Genomic DNA, 24,160 nt, shown 5'->3' with positions numbered 1-24,160 from the left:
ATCTGGCCCCATCTTGGCTTACAGGGCTGGCTCACCTGTCTCCCTGTCGCCTCCTCCCTTAGCCTTAATCCCCAAATGCGATTGGGATCAGAGTGTCTCTGACACTCCTGTTATCTCCTCCCTGGATTCCTGCTCCTCAAGGTCAGGCTCCTCCTCTGGTCTTGGCCCTACTCCCAACCTGGGCCAAGGTAAGCCTCTTCCTTCCAGATGGCTGCCTAGCAACCTCTCTGCTCCCATGCCCAGAGTTGGGCATTATGGTTGCTGCCTTGGGAAATAGATTTTTTTTTCCTACTGCACCATAACTCCTACCCAGGTGCTCACAGCAGCTGCCAACAACCTCAGCTGGGTCCTTACCAGCTTTGATGAACTCAATAGATACTGAAAAGAGTGTGCAGGCCGTGACTAGAGGCATAAACAGATGCTCCAGCTCCTGTCCACCTCCCCCCCAACCCCACCCCCCTTTGAGATGAATTCCCGTGTGATGTGTGGTCCAGTTTCTGTGCTGGGAGACAATACCTCCTGGGCACAAGTCCTTGTTAATTTTTCAGTGTTCCTCCATTGTCTGATGGAGAAAGGACACTGGGGGAAAATGAGGCAATTCCAGCTGGATCAGCTGTGTCAGAACCTGGACAGAGAAACCTCCAGGCATCGAGTGAGTCCCTTCCCTAAGAAGCAGTCAGCAGATGACAACTCCATCAGGGCAAACCTCGGTGGGAAGGCATGGCGGGTGGCCAGGCGCCCCGTGGGTGTCTGTAACCTAAGAAAATAATGGAAAGAGCACTGCTGGGGGGGCAGGACCCCTGTGTTCTGGTACTAGCTCTGCCTCCGACCAGATGGGGGTTCAGGCACTACTCGTGTTACCTCTGGGTATTTAATTTCCCTTTCCTCATCTAAAAATTAAGTGGATCTAAAATTCCTTTTCACTCTGGTATTCTAATTTTCTAACATTCCTTCTGTGCTTTTATGGTTTGAATACTGAGGCACTTGCCAGCGAGGACCCTGGGCCAAGCCCCCAGTGGAGCGAGAGTCACTAAATGCCCTGGCAGGCAATTCATGTAACAAGGGTAGAGCACCAAGCCTCCCAAGGGCCAGTTTACACTTATCCCCCAATCTCTCCCTCTTCCCCCCTCCCCTCCTCCTGCTGCTCCCCAGGAATGTGCAGAAACTCAAGGCCACCCCAGACTTGCCCATCTGGAAAGCTGATTATGGCTCCTTCACCTCTATGTGTCCTTCCAGGGATTAGTAGCTAAGACTCCTCCGAGAGATGGAAATCATCACCTTCCCTGAACGCCTCCTCCAAAACTTCTCTCCTTCCTCTGCTGCATGTAATCACTCTCGCCCCCACCCTCTGCTCTGCTCCAGTTCCAGATATAGAAGATGCCCATAAAAACTGGGGTGGGGGGCAGGTGCCAGAGGGCAGAATGTTCACTAAGGACATCCAAGGACACAGGGATGGGGGTTGCAGAAAGGTAGAAAGACAAGGAAGGAGAGGCAGGGAAAAACCAACCCCCCCCCCGATTCTGCAGGGTCCCCATTGGCAGGACACTGGCATGGGGTTGGGGTGCAAGAGTCTAAATGATCTATTCCCGAGAATTTTGCATCAGGACCCAGCTCCAGGGCAAGAGCTATCTTCTCTGTACCCTCTCTGGACACTCATACCTCCAGAGTTATGTAAGTGGCACCACTCTGAATCCAGAGGATAATCATATCAGAAGAGCCCCAGTCTGTCCCTCCCCCATGGCACAGTGCCTGGCACAGGTAGGGACACATATAAACCCATACTTCCTGCATGTCCATCTGTAGGAGAGATGCTCCAGACCCCAGGAGCCATGACTTGTGCCCTTCTCTTCAGGCTTCTCCTACTTACGGCCCTGGTAGTCCCCTCCCCAGGCAAAGGCCTTGGTCCCACATCTCGCCTGCGTTATTCCAGGTTCCTAGATCCGTCCAACGTCATTTTCCTGCGCTGGGACTTTGACCTTGAGGCTGAGATCATCACTTTTGAGCTGCAGGTCCGGACAGCTGGCTGGGTGGGCTTGGGTGTCACAAATCGTAACGCCAGAACGGGGAGCGATCTGGTTGTTGGAGGAGTCCTGCCCGACGGCAATGTCTATTTCTCGGTAAGTCTGAGGGTGGCCCCCTTCCATGGATGAAGGTCCCTTGCTGAGTTGAGGATGGCTCTGAGTCCAGGAAGGATCCACATTTTCCAAACATATCCAGGCCCATGCCCAGAACACCAGCTGACTGCTGACCTCTCCCTACAGAAATGGTCCTTTGGAGAGTTTCCAAACTAGGCCTTCCAGGCTCCATGGTCCTAAGGTGCTAAGAAATGGAATCACTGGACTGAGGGAGTCCTGCACCACTAAATGCAGGGCAATGGGGGAGAGTCCATGCTATTGGTGACCCAGTCTCCAGTCCTAATTCCCATTAGGCTCAGTCAGGTGGGCCGCAGCATAAAATGGTCTAATAACCACAGCAGCAGCTACAATAATAATAGCTTAAAATTGTCACGTACTTTTGATCAACCAAAAGTTGGGTTAGCTTGGGTTGCTAAAGGGAACAGCTGCTCTGAAGTCATGACCACAGGGGTTTCCTGTTCTTTCTCTTTGATCTTCACTGGACCCCAGGATCAGCACCTGGTAGATGAAGACACCCTGGAGGAGGACGGGAGCCAGGATGCTGAGCTGCAGGGGCTGACGGAGGATGCTGTCTACACCACCATGCGCTTCTCCAGGCCCTTCCGCTCTTGTGACCCTCATGACCAAGACATTACGGTAAAACAGTAAGGGGAGAAAGCACCCAATCCTAAGCAGCTTTTCCTTCTGGGGAGGTTCAGTCACCACCAATCTGGTATATGCACGTGTCTCAGGCAGCAGTCACAGTTCCCAGGGGTCCTGTCCCTCTCTGCCTTTCCATTGTCCTCCCTTCCAAATCCACAAGCCCACTGATTAAGCACCCACCTCAACCTCCCCTGGGTTCCCCTCTCCAAGAACCTTGCCTCATTTCACTGAACGTTAGGGTGTCATTTCCCAGATGTGGACACAGGCATCGAGAAGGGATGTCCTTGCTAAAAGTTTCCAGCAAGTTGGCCTCTGAGGTAGAACTAGAACCCGACTAGTTCCAACCTCCAGTTGGAAGCTCTTTCTGTTCCATTGTGTATATGTGAGCAAGTGGCTTGTGTCAGTTCTTGGGTGTGGATATGTGCAAAGTGTTGCTCATGGGCAGCACCTCAATGCCGCTGACATCCCTAGAGTGACACCATGAGGGTGCTGGCCACCTATGGCCTGGATGACACTCTGAAGCTGGACCGGGACCGTACTTTTGTCAAGTCTATCTTCCTGCTACAAATAGTCCACCCTGATGACCTTGACATTCCTGAGGATACCATCATCCATGACCTGGAGATCACTGATGTAAGAGGCCCCCACCCCACCCAGCCACCTCAAAGCCTCCTTCCCATGTTCCCACTCAATCCAGACCCTACTCTGGCACCCAATACCCAGTATGTTCCTTGAATCGAGGTAAATGTGACTTCCCCCAGCCCCCTGAGGACGCAAAGTGGGCCTGTCCCTTCCCCAGCTTCTCTGAGAGCTCATTTCCAACCCAGCTCAGTCTGTGTGTGTCCTTCTCCAGTTCCTCATTCCAGAGGATGACACCACGTATGCCTGCACCTTCCTCCCTCTCCCCATCGTTAGCAAGAAGCATCACATCTTCAAGGTATGGGGAACCAGACATGGACAAGGTAGTGAGCACAGCCAACTGAGAAGGGATGGTGTTCAGAAAACTTTGAGAGGAAGCTGGAGAGAAGTAGCCAGGAGAATATGGGGGCCAAGTCAGATTTGGTGGGGGGCGGGGTTCATGCTTCCTGAGCCCAGAACTATAGCTCCCAACACTTTTCTAATCAAGCCCCACAATGCAGCAGAGATTTTGATGGAGGTCATCAATTAGTGTTTCCAAAGAGCAAAGTCTTGAGCCCTACCTTGGACCCAGAATCGTACTCATGGCCTAGGAGGAAGTTCAGGCTTGGAGGACAAAGGCTGTCAGGTCAGTGAATTTTGGCTAGAGGGAACTCCAACTTGATCACCTGATTTCACAGTTGAAGGATTTCAAATTTGGATCTTACAATAACTAGCAAATGTGTGGGAGTCATTTTTTTTTCTTTAGAGCAGGATCCAATGAGGCCTGTGCTCAGATACAGTGAACTGGTGAGGTTATTAAGGGAAATTCAGAAGTCTTAGGGATTGTCTCAGCTAGATTCGGTATGTCACACACTCAGGGAAGGAGTTTAAAAGGGTAGGGGCTGAGAGAGAAGTCAGACAGAATTGGGGGTAAGTGATGGTTTGGGGAAGAAAAACAGAACAAATGGAGAAGGAAGAGAAACAGAAATGTGGAATGGGTGTAGTTTTATTTGGGGCAAAGGAATGGGGGGATAGGACTTGACATAGATCTTGACCATGCTCTGCCTTCCTTCTCTCACCCAGTTTGAGCCCAAGATGGTGGAGCATGATGAGACAATGGTGCATCACATCCTGGTGTATGCCTGTGGCAATGCCAGCGTTCTACCCACGGGCATCAGTGACTGCTATGGAGCTGACCCTGCCTTCTCCCTCTGCTCACAGGTCATCGTAGGCTGGGCTGTCGGGGGCACAGTGAGTCCTGAGATGAGGGAAATAGGTGGCTAAGGGGGTGCATGGTGTCAGGAGACTGGGATTGCTGGACTGATGGAGAACCAGCAGACAGGGGAGGTCTGGGACGAGGGCCAGAAAACATAGGCAGGTCCTGGCCCCTGCACCTAGCACCTGGCCCTCCTTGCTGCCAAACCTTCCTCCATCCAACAGAGTTACCAGTTTCCAGATGATGTGGGTGTCTCTCTTGGGACCCCCTTGGACCCCCAGTGGATCCGACTGGAGATTCACTACAGCAATTTTCACAACCTTCCTGGTGAGCATCTAGAACATTTTTGGAGGAAGAGCTGGTGCGGCTGGCTGATGCTTTTAGGTGTTGGGAAGGTGCTGTGGGAAGCACACGGGCTCGTTTTGGTCACAGCCCTGTCTCAGCTTTCCTGGGTCTCTCGCTCCCACATTGTGATCAGCTCTCTTGCCTTCTGTCACTGTTCCATTCTGCACCAGGTGTGTATGACTCCTCGGGGATCCGATTATACTACACTGCACAGCTGCGCAAATATGACATGGGAGTCCTCCAGCTGGGCTTCTTCACTTTCCCCATCCACTTCATACCCCCGGGCGCAGAGTCCTTCTTGTCCTATGGGCTGTGCAAGACGGAGAAGTTTGAGGAGGTGAGGCTGGTGGAGGGAGGGCACATCCTTCCTGAAGTTTCTTGTTTCCCATCACAGATCTGGGCTGGTCCATAAGCACACACAGCCTGAGCCTGGGACTTGGCGAATGGCCAACAGCCTAGCCTGGTGCTTGGGAAAACTGCTAACCTGGATCATGCAAGGGAAGGAAGGAGTTGGGCTTTGGGAGTTGGAGGGTGGGCCAGGAAGAGGGTCTAGGAGGGCTCAGTAAGAATGAAAGAGGCTTGTGTCGGTCATAAGAGGAAGGTTTTCCATATTAAGGGGGGCAAATCAAGGAGCAGGGCAAGACGAGAGTTCCTAACAAACCAGACGGGTCTCCTCCCTATCACAGATGAATGGGGCCCCAGTGCCTGACATACAGGTGTACGGCTACCTGCTCCACACCCACCTGGCTGGCCGTGCTCTGCAGGCTGTGCAATACAGGTAAGGGAAGGCGTGGACTTGAAGCTTTCCCATCGGCATGTGGGAACAAATTTGAGGATAGTTATTTATTCTGCAGCATAGGGTTATGCTTGGTTGGGAGTAAGGAAGAACTAGAACTATCCCTAGAGTAGAGGTGACCAGAATAAGACTGTGGAAGGAGGAGCTTTTTTGTTTTATGGGCAACCTGTGCCCCCAGCATGAGCTCATACACTGCTTCGTTCCCTCTAGAAATGGGACACAACTCCAAACAATCTGCAAAGATGATTCCTATGACTTCAATCTGCAGGAGACTCGGGATTTACCGTATCGAGTGGAGATCAAACCGGTGGGAGCCTGCTGGGAGGCAGGACTGGAGTCGGGGTGGGGAGGCAGGATGGGAGCTCATCACTGTTAGCCATGGGAGCTCTAAGGCTGTCACCAGTCCTTCCGTGTCTTACTGTCAGCCTTTGTGTTTCACTCTGAATAGGGAGACGAGTTGCTGGTAGAGTGTCACTACCAGACGCTGGACCGGGACTCCTTGACTTTTGTAAGTACCTCCCTTCCCGTCACAGTCAAGGACGAAGCCTCAGAATAGAGCCCATCCCTGGCTTTGGCTATCGAGTGACTCTGATTATTCTAGATGAAGCCCTTTTCTTCCTCCAATGGTGTTACCCATTCACATGGGGATTTCATATTCTCACACCCCGGTGGTTGTAAGATGCGTGCAAGGATCCCCTACTTTCTCTGTTGATGACCCACTAAGACCCCGGACAGACAGCATGTTAGAGTGACACAGAGCATGGACTTTTGGTCTCCTTGCCTGTTTTTTTTTTTTTTTTAAGATTTTATTTATTTATTCATGAGAGAGGCAGAGACACAGGCTGAGGGAGAAGCAGGTTCCTTGCAGTGAGCCTGATGTGGAACCCGATTCCAGGACTCCGGGATCACGACCCCAGCCAAAGGCAGGCACTCAACCACTGAGCCACCCTAGAGTCCCTTCTTGCCTGGTTTTGAATGTCAACATAATCATTGGTAGCTTTCTAACCTTAGACAAGTTATTCTATCTCTTTATGCCTCAGTTTTCTAATTCATACAAGAACTAATAATAGTATCTCATAAGATTGTTGTGAGAGTTGATTAACCTATGTAAAGCATCTAGATCATTGCCTGACTTGTAGTGAATTCTCAATTAGAGTTAACCACTGTTGTGATGGTCTACAAGGAACACCACCCCTTTGGTGTGCCAAGAGTGGTTCAGTGCTCATAGGATTCCAAAGGGGTTGCATGCTATTGAGGAAGAAACTACAGCCATATATACTACTATCATGTGAGGTAGAAAGTGATACATACTGTAAGAGACAAATGGGGATAATGCAGGAGGGGAGTCACAGGGAAAAACCATAAGGTCCCACTGCGGTGAACTGAACATGTGACTTATTTGAGTAGGTCATGCTTTAGGACATGTGGAGATGGGGAATCCTGGAGAAACTCAAAAGGGAGTGGCTTTTTCAGGAAACTCAATATCTTCTCTCATCTCCTCAACCATTTTATCTGCTCAAACCAGAGCAAAGGCCGTGGCAATGTAGGGGACGGGACAGATATATGGGATATGGCTTAGGAAATAATATCAATGATTGTCTATCAATTGGAGGGAGAGGAAGGGAGAGGAAAGAGTGGGTAAGAAGTAGAAGTAACAATCAGTCAGCTGGTTGTAGGTTAAGGGAAAAGTAAAATGGCATCATTGGCACAACGACCACCTGCCCTATTTTCTGCCTGCCTTCTTCCCAACTCTCTGCTTGCCTTAGTAACTTTGTGTTCCATCTCTTTCTCCCTCTTCTTCCCCAGGGGGGTCCCAGCACCATTAATGAGATGTGCCTCATCTTCCTCTTCTACTATCCCCGAAACAACATCTCCAGCTGCATGGGGTACCCTGACATCATCCATGTGGCCCATGAGCTGGGGGAGGAGGTATCAGAGTAAGTCATCCTGGAAGATGAGACCTTCAAGTGTGTGTGTGTGGGGGGGGGTCTTGGGGAAGATCAGGGAAGGAAGAAAAGGAAGACCACCTACTACCCCCTACATAGTGAGTCAGGATTCGTTGGTGGGCTGCCTTGTTGGCGCCTACCATCCTAACCCTGGCTTCTGTCGATGTCTGACTCTCAAAGCCCTGACATAAGACAAAATAGCATCCCTCCCATACCACTAAGGTCATTCAGAAAAGCAGATAAGAACAGACCTCTAAAAGTTAGATCACTTATGTATAGATTCCTCGTCTGCCTTTTTCTCATGTGCTCTCTGACTCAGTCAAAACTGTTTATTTTCAAGTAATAACCCTTAATTATTTAGAGGTGAAGGTTGTCTCTGAGATTCTATGAAAGCCCTGAAACTCCTTTCCAAGGAAAAGGCACTTTTGTGCAGACACACCCATTTCACACACAATTTCAGGGCCTTTACAAGTTCCCTGAAGTCATTCCATCCAGGACTTTATGACCTCCAGATTAAGAACTACGTCTTTAAAGAGTCAGGACTTTCTCTTTTTCACTTTAGAAAAATCCTCATCTTTGAGTTTTGCTATTTCTCTCTTTCTGCCAGAATCATGGTTGTCTTATTGAGTTGTGAGGCATTCCTTTTGGCTCTTGTTGACACGGAAATATTGTTAAGAAACATGAGGGCATTTTGTCAAAGATTTGAGTGGATCCTAGCCTATCATGTGTTCCCCCTGTCCACGGCAGCTCCATGGAGGGCATGATGGCCATGAACAATGTTGAGTGGACTCCAGAGAACATTAAGAAGGCTGAGAAAGCCTGCAAGGACGCCCAGCAGATGGTGATAATAAAGACCATTGATGTGAGTGTCCCAGGAGCCAGCACCCTCTCAGGGCTGGGGATGGAGGGGTTTGGGATGATGTAGGGCCAGGCCAGAAAAAGAAAGGAGGAGGCTGGTGAACTACAAAGGTGGGAATACTGGGTCAGGGAAGGAGTGGCTGGGGAGTAGAAAGATGGACTGATGCTGTTCTGGAGTGGGGTGGCTGCAGTCTCCCAGCTAGTTTGTGAGGCTGCAGGGACTGGGGATCACCAAGTAAGTGTGGAAGAAAGGAAATGAGTGGGGGAGGCTTCTGCCTTTACCCATTTTCTCCCATTTCCCTTGTCCTGCAGGAGGTGGTGGAAAATACGACAGGCTGGATTCCAGAAATCATCCCTACTACTCGGGGACCCTGCTTGGAGTCCTCTGGAGGCAAAGTGGAACCCCAGGACAAAACCCCTGCAGGTTTCAGGGCTGCACCAGTGGGCCTCTCAAGCTCCAGCACTGCTACCCTGAGGTGCCTCCCTCTGGCTGCCCTCTTGTTTGGGCAGGGGGCTTTTTCTTGGCTTCTTGCCACCCTGAAGGTTGTAGTCTGATACTGTATCCTCATGTCAAATACTCAGGTTCCACTCTGCTCAGCCTTCCCCTTAATATCAAATACAGAAACTCCCCTCTGCTTGGGCTCACCAAAGACCCTGACTGTCCCCCTTCCCACAATCAGGCCACAACATTGTAGGCCTGGGTGATTGCACTTGTTCCATAAAGGCTCTTCCTTCCATGCTCAGGGATGCAATTCATCTTTTAAAGCTTTAGAAACAATAATGAGACCACATATTTTCTGACAAAATCTGGATTCAAGGCTGGCTCACTCTCTGAGAAGCCTGATGCTCCAGCTTACCTAAGGGGATGCCACCTGGGGAGATGGGGACTGCAAGCCCTCCTTTGCCCATGCTGACCCTAAGGGGGGCTCCTGTTTCTCTTTTCTTATGGCATTTTTTTTGTCCAGCCTTCCCTATGAGGCAGAGGTAGCAAGCCACATGTGTGATTTGTAGTAAAGGGAGAGGCTCTGTTTATAGGGGACAAAGTTCAAGACAACAGATTAAATAGAATTCAACCCGCTTCCTGTTGCCATCTCCTTCCTTTGAGCCTTTGGCCCAGGGAGGCAGCTGGGAGGTCTCTTGAATGGCTCAGTATAAGGCATCCAGAGGGCATTTGAGGACCCGGTTGCCAAAAAGCAACATTGAAAGCAGTCCTTGGTCTCCTCACCTGTGCCTCTACTATCAGATGATTTTCACTTATCCCACCAAGTGTGACATTCTCCACACTCAAGTCATGAGGGGTCAAGAGACTAACTGGCAGGGCAGGCTGAATTGGGCTCTGAAAAAGTCAAGACCAAGGTGGAGAGGGGCAATCCATAGCTCTGCAGGGGATGTCAAGAAGGTTCAGATGGACAGAGTAGGGAATAGACCCAAATGGTTTGTGGAGTCAGGTTGCAATTTGCAACCACAATCGACAAGAAAGGGGTATTGGTCATGGCTGTTCTGGGCTTCTGGGGGGCACTTCTGGTTTCTAAGATTGAGAACCTGTGTGGTGCCTTTGAGACTTAAAGTCACCATTCTACTTTATGAATTGCCTTGCTCATTGTTCATGTGCAAGGGACCCCTACTCTGGCTATCCCAAGGTATTTAGAGGAATCATAATCATAATTATAACCCCTTGAAACCAGGGATCTGGCCTCTGTAAATTGTTAACCACTGCTTGAGGGGACCAGCCTTGATCGAACATAATAGCCCTGCTTCCTAGCAGAGTAAGCTCTGGGCTTGGTGAGGTATGTGCCAGATACTGAGCCCATTACATGTGCTGAAACTTCTGGAGAATTCTGGAGGCTCCGTTCAAAGATTATGCAAAATCTTCAGTGTTAGCATTCAGTTCCTGCAGTCTTAGTCTTGGATATTTTTAATGTTTGGGGCCACTTCTGGGCCTTGTAATGTGTGAGCAGAGGGACTTGCTATCCTTAAATCAAAGAGGTTTTACAAAGTTTATGATTATGGAAGGATCTAGTTTCACCTGAAGCCAGAGGACTGTGTGTGCTCGCAGTTGAGTATCTCTGTGGTCCCACCATTCAAGGAAAATGGAGGATTTCCTTTTGATCCTCAAACATGCTTGATGCCGTTTGGCAGCTGTGTGAAGTACGCAAATTACTCTCTACAGCATGAGGAAACATGCAGATAAAGATGAGATGCAGATAGAAGCATAAAACAACGAGCACAGACCACTTTTGTCTTTGCCTTGTCAAGTCTGACATTTCTATTCCAATATTCTGTATTACTCCAAGGCCCCCAAGCAAATCCTTTCAACTTCAACCTCCCAGGTTAAAACAAAAACCAAACACCCTTTCTGGCTGGGTTTCAGAAGCCAACCCTCAATTTAGACAGCAGCCTTACCGTCCCGTCTACCCTGGCAGGTTCAAGCTACTGAGGCAGCTGCCCCCAGGTTCTGTGCCAGAATTTCCCAAGTCTCCCTTTGCCCAGCTCACAGCCCAGTGTGGGACCTAAGCACCTCTGCTTTCCTTTGTGTTCCCTTGAATTTCTTGTTCTTATTTAGCCTTCCTTCTTTAATTTTATTTTTCTTTCCATCTCCTGACTTCAGCATGTAGTGATCATGCACATATTTGCTGAGCACCATCTGTGTGCTTGACATTAGGTTAGAACAGGAACCACTGAAACTAATAAAAACTGGGACAAGCACCTGCTCTGCCCTTGTGGGGCTATGGTCAAGTTTCTACAAACCCCTCAATGGTCATTTTTCCCTTTGGCTCACACAATCCACCTCTGAGGGTTTCCCAGTGCCACTGAGCATTTCCTCCTCAACTACCTAGAGAGAGGAACTCTCTATCAACCTATACAGAATGATATTTCTATAGGTAAGAGGGATGCATTTACATCATACATATACTAGACAGAGAGCTCAGACCAGTACTTCTGGGGAAATGTTTTAAAACATTCATACTTAGGGGCAGCCTGGGTAGCTCAGTGGTTGGGCTTCTGCCTTTGGCCCAGGGCGTGACCCAGGAGTCCCCGGATCGAGTCCTGTATTGGGCTCCCTGAATGGAGCCTGCTTCTCTCTCTGCCTAGTCTCTGCCTCTCTGTGTGTCTCTCATGAATAAATAAATAAAACAAAAAAAATCGTACTTAGGGTAGGAGACTTGATGAGACACCTTGAAGTTTTTGCAACTCACAAGCTGTGACTGCAGTTTCTTAGTGGCCTAATGACACACTGCAGGAGGAAGGGGCTCAACGTTGAGGTGGGAAGAGATAGACCTCAACTTCCTGAACATTCTGTCCTTGGGGCTGCCACCCCTTAGCCCTGAGAGGTCGACTCTAAGTGACTGAGACTATAGTTCCTTCTTCATCTCACCTCCTCTACTAGAAACCCCATGTAAATAGGAGGGTAAATAAAGGATTTATTCCCTCATTATTTTTTGTCTGTGGTTGTGTGAAAACAAGAGGAGCCATGGGCTCATGTTTCCAGTAACTCCGGTCTTTCTTGTTAAATATTTTCTTAAAGATCTTATTTATTTATTTATTTATTTATTTATTTATTTATTTATTTATTTATTTATTTTTATTCATTTAAGAGAATAAAAGAGCATGGGAGGGCAGTGGGAAACAGTAACCAGCGGACTCCTTGCTGAGTGCAGAGACTGATGTGGGGTTCCATCTCACAATCCTAAGATTAAGACCTGAGCTGAAATCAAGAGGCAGATGCTTAACCAACTGAGCCACCCAGATGTCTCTCTTGTTTAATATTTTGGTACAATTTCTAATTTATATAAAACTTGCAAGAATTCTTATATATCCTTTATTGACCTTTACCCATTGTCTATATTTTGTCACATTCCTATCTCTCTCTCTCTCTTCCTCTTCACTCCTTCTTCCCCTTCCTCCTTTTTCCTTCTTTTCCCCCATCTCTGTCTCTCTCTCTCTTTCAGGAAACTGAGAACTTAGTTTCTTTCCCCTGTTGGCTAGAATCCCCATCAATATTTAAATTCCTACTACCATCAAGTCAGCAGAAACTAAGCAGGAAAGCTCCCTGCCTCACTATTCCAGTAACATGGTGGCTCCCAACCTTGATTCCATATTGCAATTACCTGGGTGGTGAGCATAGAGTCCAGGCATTAGTGAATTATGAAACTCTCCAAGTGCTTCCCATATGTACCCAAGACCAAGTATCTCTGAGCTAGAAGTTCAATTGCTCTTGACTAATCCATTTCCTGCACAGGCAGGAATCCTGTTCTGGCTTCACACATTGAAGGTGTTACATAGGCACTCACCAGTTAGAGTGGCCCCAGGAAAGAAGAGCCTGTAAGCCCCCTGGATTGCTAGGAGTTAGAACTTTAGTTGTTGGATTGTGAGGCTATGTGGGGACCTCAGAGAAGGGGCATATTTAGGGGACTCAGGGAAGTGGCTATTTACCAAGAATTACTAAAAAAAATAAATGGTAAAGAACAAACAACCACTATAATGCCAAATAATGAGTGAAGGAGGAATGTGAAGTTATAAAACCATTTGAAAAATTCATAGTAATAATTGATTCAGGCAAGACTCATCAATGCATGACAAAAGAGACAGGAGGGGAATCATAGAGCTACCTAGCCTCAAAGTATTCCTCATGATGTATTTGTTACTAACTATGAGATAAAAGAGTAATTTTCCTGTGGAGAAACCTGGAAGACAGCATCTCAATCAAGGTAGTGCCACCAAAAGTGGACAAATAGATGTCACATACGTGCTGCTGTGGTGCACAAGAGCGACAGAGCATCACTTCATGGTATTTCTGCCCAAAATATACAGCATCAATGCAATCATTAGGAAATATTAGACAAACCCCAAATGAGGAATATTCTACAAATAGCTGGTTTATAATACTTAAAATGCAAAATCATGAGTGAAAAAGAGGGACTGAAGAATATAAAGGCAACTAAGTAGCAAACAATCCAATTAAATAATCCAATGCAATATGTAACGCATGCTTCTGGACCAAATTCTTTGTTGTTACTGTTGTCATTGTTATTGTTTTGTGTTTTCCATAAAGAACACTACTGGCTTTACTGGAAGTTTGGTGTCTATGCATTAGGTGCTAGTATTGTATGTACTTTGAAGTCCAGGTTTCCTTTTATCTACTTTGTTTGGTTTTTGTTATTGTTGTTGTTTCTATCGCTTTTTTTTTTTTTAAGGAGTACTTACCTTTTCAAGATCCCAAATTTTCAATTATGATTGATTTATATACACAAAGGGAATGAATTTCAGTAACTACAGAACTGTGGTTGTTTGAACAAATTAATCCCTAGTTTTCCAAATCCCAAGTGCTTTAAACAAAGCCTTTAGCCAACTAATCTGTCTTGGTGTGGTGGGCCGGCTACAGGACCCCATGTGCCCTAGGACACGGAACACTTTGTAGTATATCAGGGTTTGTGGTACCAACAAAATAAGGGCACTGGAGCTCCTTCGGTAAAGACAAGTGAGGGAGTCTATGACTAAGGTCATGGATACAGTTTGGAATTATGAGTTTTGTTTTGTTTGAGTTGGAAGGTCAAGTAAAGATGCATATAGGCCCTAGTATAAGGTCTGTCAACTTTATTCAGAAGAGTGCAGTTTGTGGGAAGATTCGAAAAGGCAAATGAGGGATCCCTGGATGGCTCAGCGGTTTGGCGCCTGCCTTCAGCCCAGGGCGTGATCCTGGAGACCCGGGATCGAGTCCCACATCAGGCTCCCTGCATGGAGCCTGCTTCTCCCTCTGCCTGTGTCTCTGCCTCTCTCTTTCTCTCTCTCTCTCTCTCTCTCTGTCTCTCATGAATAAATAAATAAAATCTTTTTTTTTATTTTTTTTATTTTATTTTATTTTATTTTATTTATTTATGATAGTCACACAGTGAGAGAGAGAGAGGCAGAGACACAGGCAGAGGGAGAAGCAGGCTCCATGCACCGGGATCCCGACGTGGGATTTGATCCCGGGTCTCCAGGATCACGCCCTGGGCCAAAGGCAGGCGCCAAACCGCTGCACCACCCAGGGATCCCCAATAAATAAAATCTTTAAAAACATTAAAGAAAAAAAGAAAAGGCAAATGAAACTAACTGATGAATCTTTGTCCCTCATGTGGAACCCTGTCAGGCCAGCCACACAACAGTACAGGTGTGGTGTTAGGTCAGAAGGCCATGCAGATGTGTTCATAGTAGGGGGTAGACATTCTTGTGTAATTAGAACCAAACCACAGATGCTGGAGCTCCTGAGTGCTGGAGAAGTTCATAATGTATTTGACTATGGAAGTGATCCTCAAACTACTTAGTCTCAAAATTGCTTTCTTTACAGGTGCATCTAGGTGGCTCAGTTGGTTAAGCATCTGACTCTTCATTTCTGCTCAAGTCATGATCTCAGGGTTGTGGGACTGAGTCCCTCATTGGGCTCCACGTTCAGTTTGGTATCTGCTTGTCCCTCTCCCTCTGCTCCTCCCTCCACAGATGCATTCTCTCTCTCAAATAAGAAAATAAAATCTTAAAAAAAAACCTTTACTTTTAAATTTAGTGAAGACTCTGCTTTGGATTTGTTTAGGTGGCTTATATGCTAATATGTACTGCATTCCAAATTAAACTTGAGGCATTTGTAAACTGCTTTGTAAAATATTTATTTTTTCATTCATTAAAAATAACAGTATATCAACTACATGTTTACATAAATAATACATTTTTATGAAAAACAACTATATTTTCAAGGCATAAAATAGTGAAAAGAATGATATTTTATATTTTGTAAATCTGGTTAATGTCTATCTTAGAAACAGCTAGATCCTTGTATCTGTTTTTATATTCATCTATTGTGACACCATACAGCATAAAGTCTCTGGAAAATGCCACTGTCTACAAATAGAGAATAAGAATAAAAAAGGAATATAAGAACATAGTATTATGAAAATATATTTGACCTTGTGAACCCCCCAGAAAGAGTTCTGTGGCCTTCCACGAGTCTCCAAACTACATTTTGAGAATACTGTTCTAGGGTGAAGCCTTCAATACCATTCAATTGGCTATATTAGGTTATGACCATGAGTCTACTTATGGGGTCTGGATGATCTAAGAAAGTAACAGACCAAGGATAAATAGTAAATTTGGATACGAAAGACCAAGAACATGCTCAAAGTCCTAACACAGGAGAGTTCACAGTGAAGTAATAATGGAAAAACTGGCAGATAAGAAAAAAAGTAAACAAGGTTATAGGTCAATTAAAACTAAATAAGAACTCTGATCCCAGGGTAGAGACTATCTCCCCTAAGCCATATCTTTAAATATTCATCTCCATCGTGGTGATTTCTGGTCTACAAAGAGTTAGAGATTTGTAAATGAATCCAGTCTTTCAGGGTACCAGCAAGGGCCTAAGATTATCTCTTAAGTAAAATTAACTGTAATTTCCTGGAAGTGCTTTTAATGTCTGTAAATAAAAGTACTTATCAAATTTATATTAAGAGTATCAGTAATATCTATGGAAGTAGTGGTTGCAAAGTTTAGGAAGTTATGTTTTTAACATCTATAATCACATTTTTATTCCTATGATAATAAAGGTAACATCTAATATTTTTAATTTAATTGTTTTAGTTCCTGGAGTCCAAGTATGTACAAAATCTACAATAGTAGCACTTTCCATATCTATAGTTACAGCTAGGATTGCTTTAGAAGCAATAATACTTTCAGGATATGTGATAGTGAATTGCTATACTGGTAGACATGGCATGTGGAAAAGTCATAGAAAAATGAAGCATGATTTTAACCTTACTAGTTAAATAATTTACTATAATATTAATAATTGTTGCTACAGGGGCCATGTGAGTGCCACATATCATCAGTATTCCAGGGACAATATCATGTCCTGTAACCCAAGAATAAGTTAGGTTACTTCAATAACTATATCTAAAGCAATAGTATTTATGGAGCCTCATATGGTATTGTCTGAGATACCAAACACATCTGTGAAATCTCTAGCAAGGATACATAAAATATCTAGTTTAATTGATAGGGCTATAGGGGTTATCGTTTTTAAAATAAGAGTATATATTCTGGCTGCAAAACAAGGATTCACATCTTCTTTAATTACATTTTAAAATGTAGTCATGGATGCATCTTTAGACCTATCTGCCACACCTACAGTGCTTGGAGTAGCCATATCTATAAAAGCTAGTGTTAATATCTGTGAAGATTTATGTAGCATAAGATCATGTATCTGCTAATTGATTTTTTATATCTGTTGTTTTAAAGAGATGTCTGTAGTAATTTTCCTGCTTTGAGTATTAATCACGGAACTAGAGTAGCATTTGTGACATTTGCAATATAAGTAGATACAGTAGCAGGAGCATTCATCGCTGTTCTACCAAGAATGGTAGTATTTAAAGCAGATGTGGTGATATTTGTAATATCTGTGGTAGCATTAGTTGCAGTAATAGGTAAATAACTAACTGTAGAGTTTGTTGTTACCCGATGGTGAGCTACTGCATCTAGACGAGCTGTCATTAATGTATCTAAGGTTACTGTGGTGTTTGAAATAGAAACATAGGTAGTGTTACCTGGAACACTGCTAGACTTATCTGCATCAGTAATATTTACTGCATACCCTGTACTATTTAGAGTACTGGTGGTGGGGATAGCTGTGGTATTAGTGCTAGTAGTATAAATATCTGCAGGAGTGAACACTGTGGGAATAGTATTACTAGTACTATTACCACCAGAAATTGTAGGGGAAGGAGAACTGGTAATAGGAGTATGGTTGCCAGTGCCAGCAACATCAGTACTTCTAGGAGAAGTGGTTACCATAGAAATGTTAGTATCCATAGTATAAGTACGTGGAGAAAAAGTAGTCATAATAGTAAAACTATTGCTGGTACTATCAGCATCACTATTTGTAGAAGGAATAGTTGTAATTGGAACAGTACTTTTGGTACTAGTTATATCAATACTTGTTGGAGAAAGAGCAGTGGTAATTAGAACAGTAGTATTGGTGCTAGCATTAGTATTAGTTGTTGGGAAAGGAGGGGTTATGATAGGAAGAGTAGTATTAGTGTTAGCAGTAGTATTAGTGTTATCAGTAGTACTTATAGGCGAAAGCATAGTGGTATTAGTAACAGCAGTACTAGTTCTAACTTCAATAGTGTTTGCTGGAAAGGGAGTGCTTGTGATAGGAAGGGTAGTACTAGTGCTAGCAATAGCGGTACTTGCAGGAGAAGGTGTACTGGTATCAGGAAGAGTAGGAGCAGTTGTCAATGAAGAAGCATTAGTTGGGAAAGGAGTGTCTGTGACAGGAAGAGAACTATTACTCCCAGTAGTGCCCGTGGGGGAAGGCATAGTGGTATTAGGAACAGCAGGACTGGTTGTAAATGCGGTTGACAAAGGTGCAGTGGTATCAGGAAGAGTAGGAGTAGTTGTCAATGAAGAGGCATTAGTTGGGAAAGGAGTGTCTGTGACAGGAAGAGAACTATTACTCCCAGTAGTGCCGGTGGGGGAAGGCATAGTGGTATTAGGAACAGCAGGACTGGTTGTAAATGCGGTTGACAAAGGTGCAGTGGTATCAGGAAGAGTAGGAGTAGTTGTCAATGAAGAGGCATTAGTTGGGAAAGGAGTGTCTGTGACAGGAAGAGAACTATTACTCCCAGTAGTGCCGGTGGGGGAAGGCATAGTGGTATTAGGAACAGCAGGACTGGTTGTAAATGCGGTTGACAAAGGTGCAGTGGTATCAGGAAGAGTAGGAGTAGTTGTCAATGAAGAGGCGTTAGTTGGGAAAGGAGTGTCTGTGACAGGAAGAGAACTATTACTCCCAGTAGTGCCGGTGGGGGAAGGCATAGTGGTATTAGGAACAGCAGGACTGGTTGTAAATGCAGTTGACAAAGGTGCAGTGGTATCAGGAAGAGTAGGAGTAGTTGTCAATGAAGAGGCATTAGTTGGGAAAGGAGTGTCTGTGACAGGAAGAGAACTATTACTCCCAGTAGTGCTGGTGGGGGAAGGCATAGTGGTATTAGGAACAGCAGGACTGGTTGTAAATGCAGTTGACAAAGGTGCAGTGGTATCAGGAAGAGTAGGAGTAGTTGTCAATGAAGAAGAATTAGTTGGGAAAGGAGTGTCTGTGACAGGAAGAGAACTATTACTCCCAGTAGTGCCGGTGGGGGAAGGCATAGTGGTATTAGGAACAGCAGGACTGGTTGTAAATGCGGTTGACAAAGGTGCAGTGGTATCAGGAAGAGTAGGAGTAGTTGTCAATGAAGAGGCGTTAGTTGGGAAAGGAGTGTCTGTGACAGGAAGAGAACTATTACTCCCAGTAGTGCCGGTGGGGGAAGGCATAGTGGTATTAGGAACAGCAGGACTGGTTGTAAATACGGTTGACAAAGGTGCAGTGGTATCAGGAAGAGTAGGAGTAGTTGTCAATGAAGAGGCGTTAGTTGGGAAAGGAGTGTCTGTGACAGGAAGAGAACTATTACTCCCAGTAGTGCCCGTGGGGGAAGGCATAGTGGTATTAGGAACAGCAGGACTGGTTGTAAATGCGGTTGACAAAGGTGCAGTGGTATCAGGAAGAGTAGGAGTAGTGGTCAATGAAGAGGCATTAGTTGGGAAAGGAGTGTCTGTGACAGGAAGAGAACTATTACTCCCAGTAGTGCCCGTGGGGGAAGGCATAGTGGTATTAGGAACAGCAGGACTGGTTGCAAACTCAGTAGTACCTATTGGGAAAACAGTGGTTGTGATGGGAAAAGCAGTACTAGTATTAGCAGTACTAGTGGTAGTAGACTCAAAAGTCGTATTCTTAGTAGTAACTGTAGAAGGATGTAGAGAACTTGTTGGGAATGTACTTGTCATAGGTGTAGTAGAAACTACTGGGCCACCGTATATCCAGGTAACCTCAGTTAGCTTTTCTAGGCTGATAATCTTGTCAGTCAATTGAATAATCAGCGTCTGCCAGAAAAGAAGAGATAAAATTGGTATTTGAGAATTTCTTACATATCTCTTTTAAGTCATTTTTCAAATTAGAATTTAACCAAAAGCAATGCATTCATTTTTTTTCCAGAGTGCAATAAAAATATATAAAGATTCCTTTTCAGGTCACTGATACCAGACGGATAAATGGGGGGATGTGTTGTGTGCGTGATCCCTGTGTTGGGAATCTGTGTCTCTCCACTTCATCAGGCTACACCACACTGTTTGCTAATATTTTCAGCTTTAAAACCAATGCTTATAAAAATCTCTTTGCCTTGCCTCTAGATTTTAACCTTTCTAAGGGTAGTCCAGTTTCATGTTTTCACCATCCCCATACGCTACAGTTTCTTACAAAGGTCTGCATCAGTAATTACTGGAAGTAATTACTTGCAGTGGGTGGTCTTGAGCTCAACTGTCTAGGAAAAACATGTTAAAGTAGAGAACTAGAAAGGACTAGAGAGAGTGAAGCCATCTGAGTGTTCAGAGGGTCATTTTCCAAAATCCAATTATCAGCAGGGAGGTACTCTTTCACTGGGTGGAGGGTAGGAACCAGACTTAACCCATTTTAACTTGGCTAAATGACCACTACAGTTCGTTGGAGCATGCTTAGGACCAGTCTAGTCTTCTAAAGTGGGATACTTTTCCTTCTGTGTTTACTTCTTGGTAATTCTACTGGTAATTTGTCTTCCATGTAGGCGGCTCTGAAAACAGACTCTGCTATAGGGTCTACTAGGGTCTGCTATCTTTGCGTTCTGTTTTGTTAACCAAATAATTTTATCTCACATCACAAGTGAGAATATTCATTTTGATGATTCCCACAGTAGACTGCCAGTTTTCACCAACCTATAAGACCTATCAATTTGACCAGGGACATGAATAATTCCAGGAAGGAGGGAGAAAAATCTCCAATAATTTTAGAGGATTACACTTTCATTTTAGCCTCTGCTCTAGAAACCAATTAAGTTTTGTGACACTAGCCTGAGAGACTATCTTTACTTGACACATGGCACCACTTCTGGGAAGCACATGGAAAGGATTTCACCAGACCATTGATCTTGATCCCTGGACCGCTTTGGGAGGGCCATCGATGCTACACATTTTACAATAGGATTTAACACTTGTAACTTTTCAGGAACATACTATTGCACATATCTATAAAATCTTTCAAATATGAGCAAATAAAAGAATGATAATAAAAGTGGTGATAACGCTGTAGGATAATAAAATTAATTCATAACATTCCTTTGAGACATACCTGATAGCCACTCTTGAAATTCATCTCCATGAATTGCTGGTTGTCATAGGTGAAAGTAACTTGTGTCACATTAGTAGAGGGTACCCCCCAGATTTTAATATATCCAACTTTTAGCGGGTTTGAGTCACTCAAATACTTATTGTGTATGGTTTGGATTTTCAATAGATTCTATAAAAAACATGTAAAGAGAAAAAATACATAATCCATCTGTTGAGAGACTCTACTTCACATTAAAATATTAAGAAACCTCATATTACTCTTGTCGTGTTAGTTTGCTGTTTTTATTCTTAAATACTTTATGAAGATACACTTCCTGAGTACCTGCTACGATAAACTTGGTAACACCAACATAATGAAAGTTAATTTACCTATATTATTACTAATTCTTGCAAGGATTTTGAAAAGCAAACATCATTATCTCTCTATGGATGAGGAAGTTGAGGCTCGGGGTGAAAAGTGAGTAGCTAAATGATACAGATACGGTTGGAATCATGATGTGCCTATGTGCATAGCACTGTTAATACAGCGTGAACAAAGAATCACAGCAAACAGTCCCTAGACTAAGAACAGTTTGCGACAAATATAGGGACTTGACTAAATCATCAACTATTTAAGTACCAACACCAGGGTTACACTAACGTGAGGTAAGTAGTACTTTTCAACCAAATGAAAATCATAGTGAATATTTGTTATGGGTTGTAAGAGAAAGGAGAAATCACTACAGAATAAGAGGATCAAGGAAGGACTTAGGAAGGACATGGGAATTCAGGAAGCCTGGAAGGGTAGATGGATTTAGAAAGGTGAAATGAATGAGGAAGGGGATGGGGGCAGGGACATGTTGAAGAAAAAGAAACACTTGTTGAGTGCAAGAGCTCCAGGAGCTGGTGCTGAGCAAATGAAGTAAGACTGGTTAAGATGGAGGAGAGGATGAGGAATACCAGGACTACTGTATGCAATGCATCAAGGAGATAAACTCCTTGACTCTCATGGCAACAGTAGAAAGAAAAAGAAATCTGTTCAATTGGAGAATTAATAAGCTTTGAGACTGACTGCATAAACAGAATCAAGGGAAAATGAAGACAAAGGGACGTAACTTGAAATAATTGGGTGTCTGAGGCCAGTGCTTACTGATTTGGGAGAGCCTACTGTTAAATTGCCTGGAATCTTCCAAGCCAGTTGATTGTCTGAAATTGGTAAAATGGTGAAGATTTACATCACAGGAATTAACAAATGCTACAAATCAGCTCCACACCTCCAAGTCCCCATCCTAGCCCTCACACCATTGATAATTTCTCCCAGAGAAAGTTAGAAGCTTTCTTTCATGTCAAGCCTCTGATCTTTAGGGGGAAAAATGCCATCAAATATCATGTGGAAACAAGAATTCATTTATCACATCTTTGGAGAATAACAGATGAATAGATGAATGGAGTCTTAGAGTTTGAGACTAAGGGAAATGTAATGCTTTATAATAAAGAAACAGATTAAACAGGGGAGGTGTCTTCCCTTGGTTAAGCAATTGGTTAACAGTACAAATATAACTAAAATCCAGGACTTCTAAATCAATAGCTTCATTTAAAAAACAATATCTTGAGAGGAAAAATATGTAGTCTTCAACTTTTCTTAAGTTAGGAACAGAATTTATGCATTTAATTAGTATACAAAGTCTTGCATTTAAAAAGGCAACTGCAAGATGGAGAGAGCATGACCTGACAATCATGTATATGAAGACAATTTGAAAGTTTTAGCTGACCATGAGATTTATAACATCTAATACATGTGTTTAAAAAATTAACACAATGTGTGGCAATAACAGTAAGAAAATAGAGTATAGCTAAAAAGAGGTAATAGTTGGGCAATGAACTATTTATTGTTTCATATCACTGATGTTTTGAGGTTGCCTGTTTTGCAGTATTAAGTTCATGCCATCCTACAGAAGTATAAAGCAAACCATATATGTAATTTTAAATGTTCTCATAGCCACATTTTTTTAAAAATAAAAGGAAACAGGAGAAATCGATTTGAAAATACATTTTATTTAACACAATATATCCAAAACATTATTTTTACATGTATTCAATATAAAAATACTAATGAGGTATCTTACAATCTTTTCAATTAGGCTAGTCACATTTCCAGTGCTCAAAAGTCACGTGGGGCACCTGGGTGGCTCAGTTGATTAAATGTCCAACTCTTAGTTTCTGCTCAGGTCATGATCTCAGAGTCATGAGATAGAGCCCCACATCACCCTCCACAGAGGGTACTGAGTCTGCTTAAGATTCTCTCTCTCCTTCTCCTCCTGCCCAACTCTTCTTGTGTATACCCATGCAGGTGCCCGTGAACATGCTCCCCTCTTTCTCTCTCCCAAGAAAAAAGTCACATGTGGCTAGTAGCTATCATACTGGTTAATGCAGCTCTAAGATATTCTTTCAATCCTGGGTATCAGGTTTTAAGAGGAATCTAGACTAACTGTGGTCCAAACAGAATAACCAGGTCTGGAAACTCACATAAGCACAAAGCAGAAGAAGTGAAAAGTTAGCCTGCAGATGTATAATTCCAAAAGAAGACAGAAAGTATATATGACAGCCATCCTCAAATAACTGAAGCACTCTTATGCAGAAAAGAAACCCAATAGATTTGTGTTATATATTCCTTAAATGCAAATCAATAGGTAAAAATTATAGAGAAGCAAATTCCAGATTTGACAGAGTGATCCTCCTAGTCTGAGAATGATATCAGTTATCTGTGGGGTCATTTAACATGACTGGTAGTTTGGTTGTTTAATTTTCTCCAATTATTCACTCCTGCTCTTCATACCCTTTTCCTTGTAATTTTGGCAATGCCCTCCCTTTCTGGATGGGGTTTTCTATCCCACCTTTGCCTTTGGGCTTGGCCATCTGCCTTTCCCTTCCTAATAGGATGTTAGTCAACTTACTACCAATTGGAGATTTTAAAAAGTGCTCAAGCATTTCCACTTCTGTTTTTGCCCTCTACCTCATAAAAAAAGGTCCTGCCCATACCTGTCCATAAGGCCATCTTAGATCATGGCTTGAGGACTGGCTTGCAAAATTCCAGGCAATTTAATGGCAGAGTCTCCTGAATCAATAAGAGCTAGCTTCAGCACATCCATTTACTTCAAGTTATGTCCTCTTTTCTTCATTTTCCCCTGATTCTGCTTGCAATCAATCTCAAAGTCTTGTTAGTTCTCCACAATACCAATTGAATATTTCTTTTTCTTAGATCATCAAGGAGCCAGATGCCAGGTATATGAATGAGTACAGTAAAGATCATCCAAGCAGCCAAACAGTCAAGTGATTGCAAGCTAGCCAAGATCAGCCAAGTGCAGACAAGATCATCTGAACACTATAAACTCATGGACTAAATAAGAATTTA

The 24,160-nt window shown here is 44.0% G+C and overlaps 2 protein-coding genes across 3 annotated transcripts in view; one reads left to right on the top strand and one right to left on the bottom strand.

Annotated features, from left to right (window-relative positions):
• Positions 1–1,302: 1,302 nt before the first annotated feature.
• LOC140605255 (putative DBH-like monooxygenase protein 2) lies at positions 1,303–24,160 on the top strand. Of its 2 annotated transcripts, XM_072777495.1 has the most exons (14): positions 1,303–2,117; positions 2,625–2,771; positions 3,249–3,410; positions 3,631–3,714; positions 4,479–4,646; positions 4,836–4,938; positions 5,127–5,293; positions 5,643–5,734; positions 5,963–6,059; positions 6,201–6,260; positions 7,559–7,689; positions 8,446–8,560; positions 8,869–9,032; positions 24,008–24,160. In XM_072777495.1, the coding sequence occupies exons 1-14, from the start codon at positions 1,809–1,811 to the stop codon at positions 24,036–24,038; spliced, it is 1,830 nt and encodes a 609-aa protein (XP_072633596.1). In that variant the 5' UTR covers positions 1,303–1,808; the 3' UTR covers positions 24,039–24,160. The 2 variants fall into 2 exon arrangements, with proteins under 2 accessions (XP_072633596.1, XP_072633594.1); XM_072777493.1 differs by lacking the exon at positions 24,008–24,160 and having other exon boundaries at positions 8,869–9,634.
• Positions 15,173–24,160, bottom strand: part of LOC140605253 (probable maltase-glucoamylase 2) — an 87,348-nt gene continuing 78,360 nt past the window's right edge. Inside the window, exons 47-48 of the mRNA XM_072777488.1 lie at positions 20,771–20,938; positions 15,173–19,494 (exon numbers count right to left, since the gene is read on the bottom strand). Coding sequence (XP_072633589.1) covers positions 16,855–19,494; positions 20,771–20,938 — 2,808 coding nt within the window. The 3' untranslated portion in view covers positions 15,173–16,854. The remainder of the gene's footprint in view (positions 19,495–20,770; positions 20,939–24,160) is intronic.

The sequence above is a fragment of the Canis lupus genome, chromosome 15 (assembly GCF_048164855.1).
Source record: "Canis lupus baileyi chromosome 15, mCanLup2.hap1, whole genome shotgun sequence".
NCBI classification, from domain to species: domain Eukaryota; kingdom Metazoa; phylum Chordata; class Mammalia; order Carnivora; family Canidae; genus Canis; species Canis lupus.
This window is presented reverse-complemented; position numbering and strand designations above follow the sequence as displayed.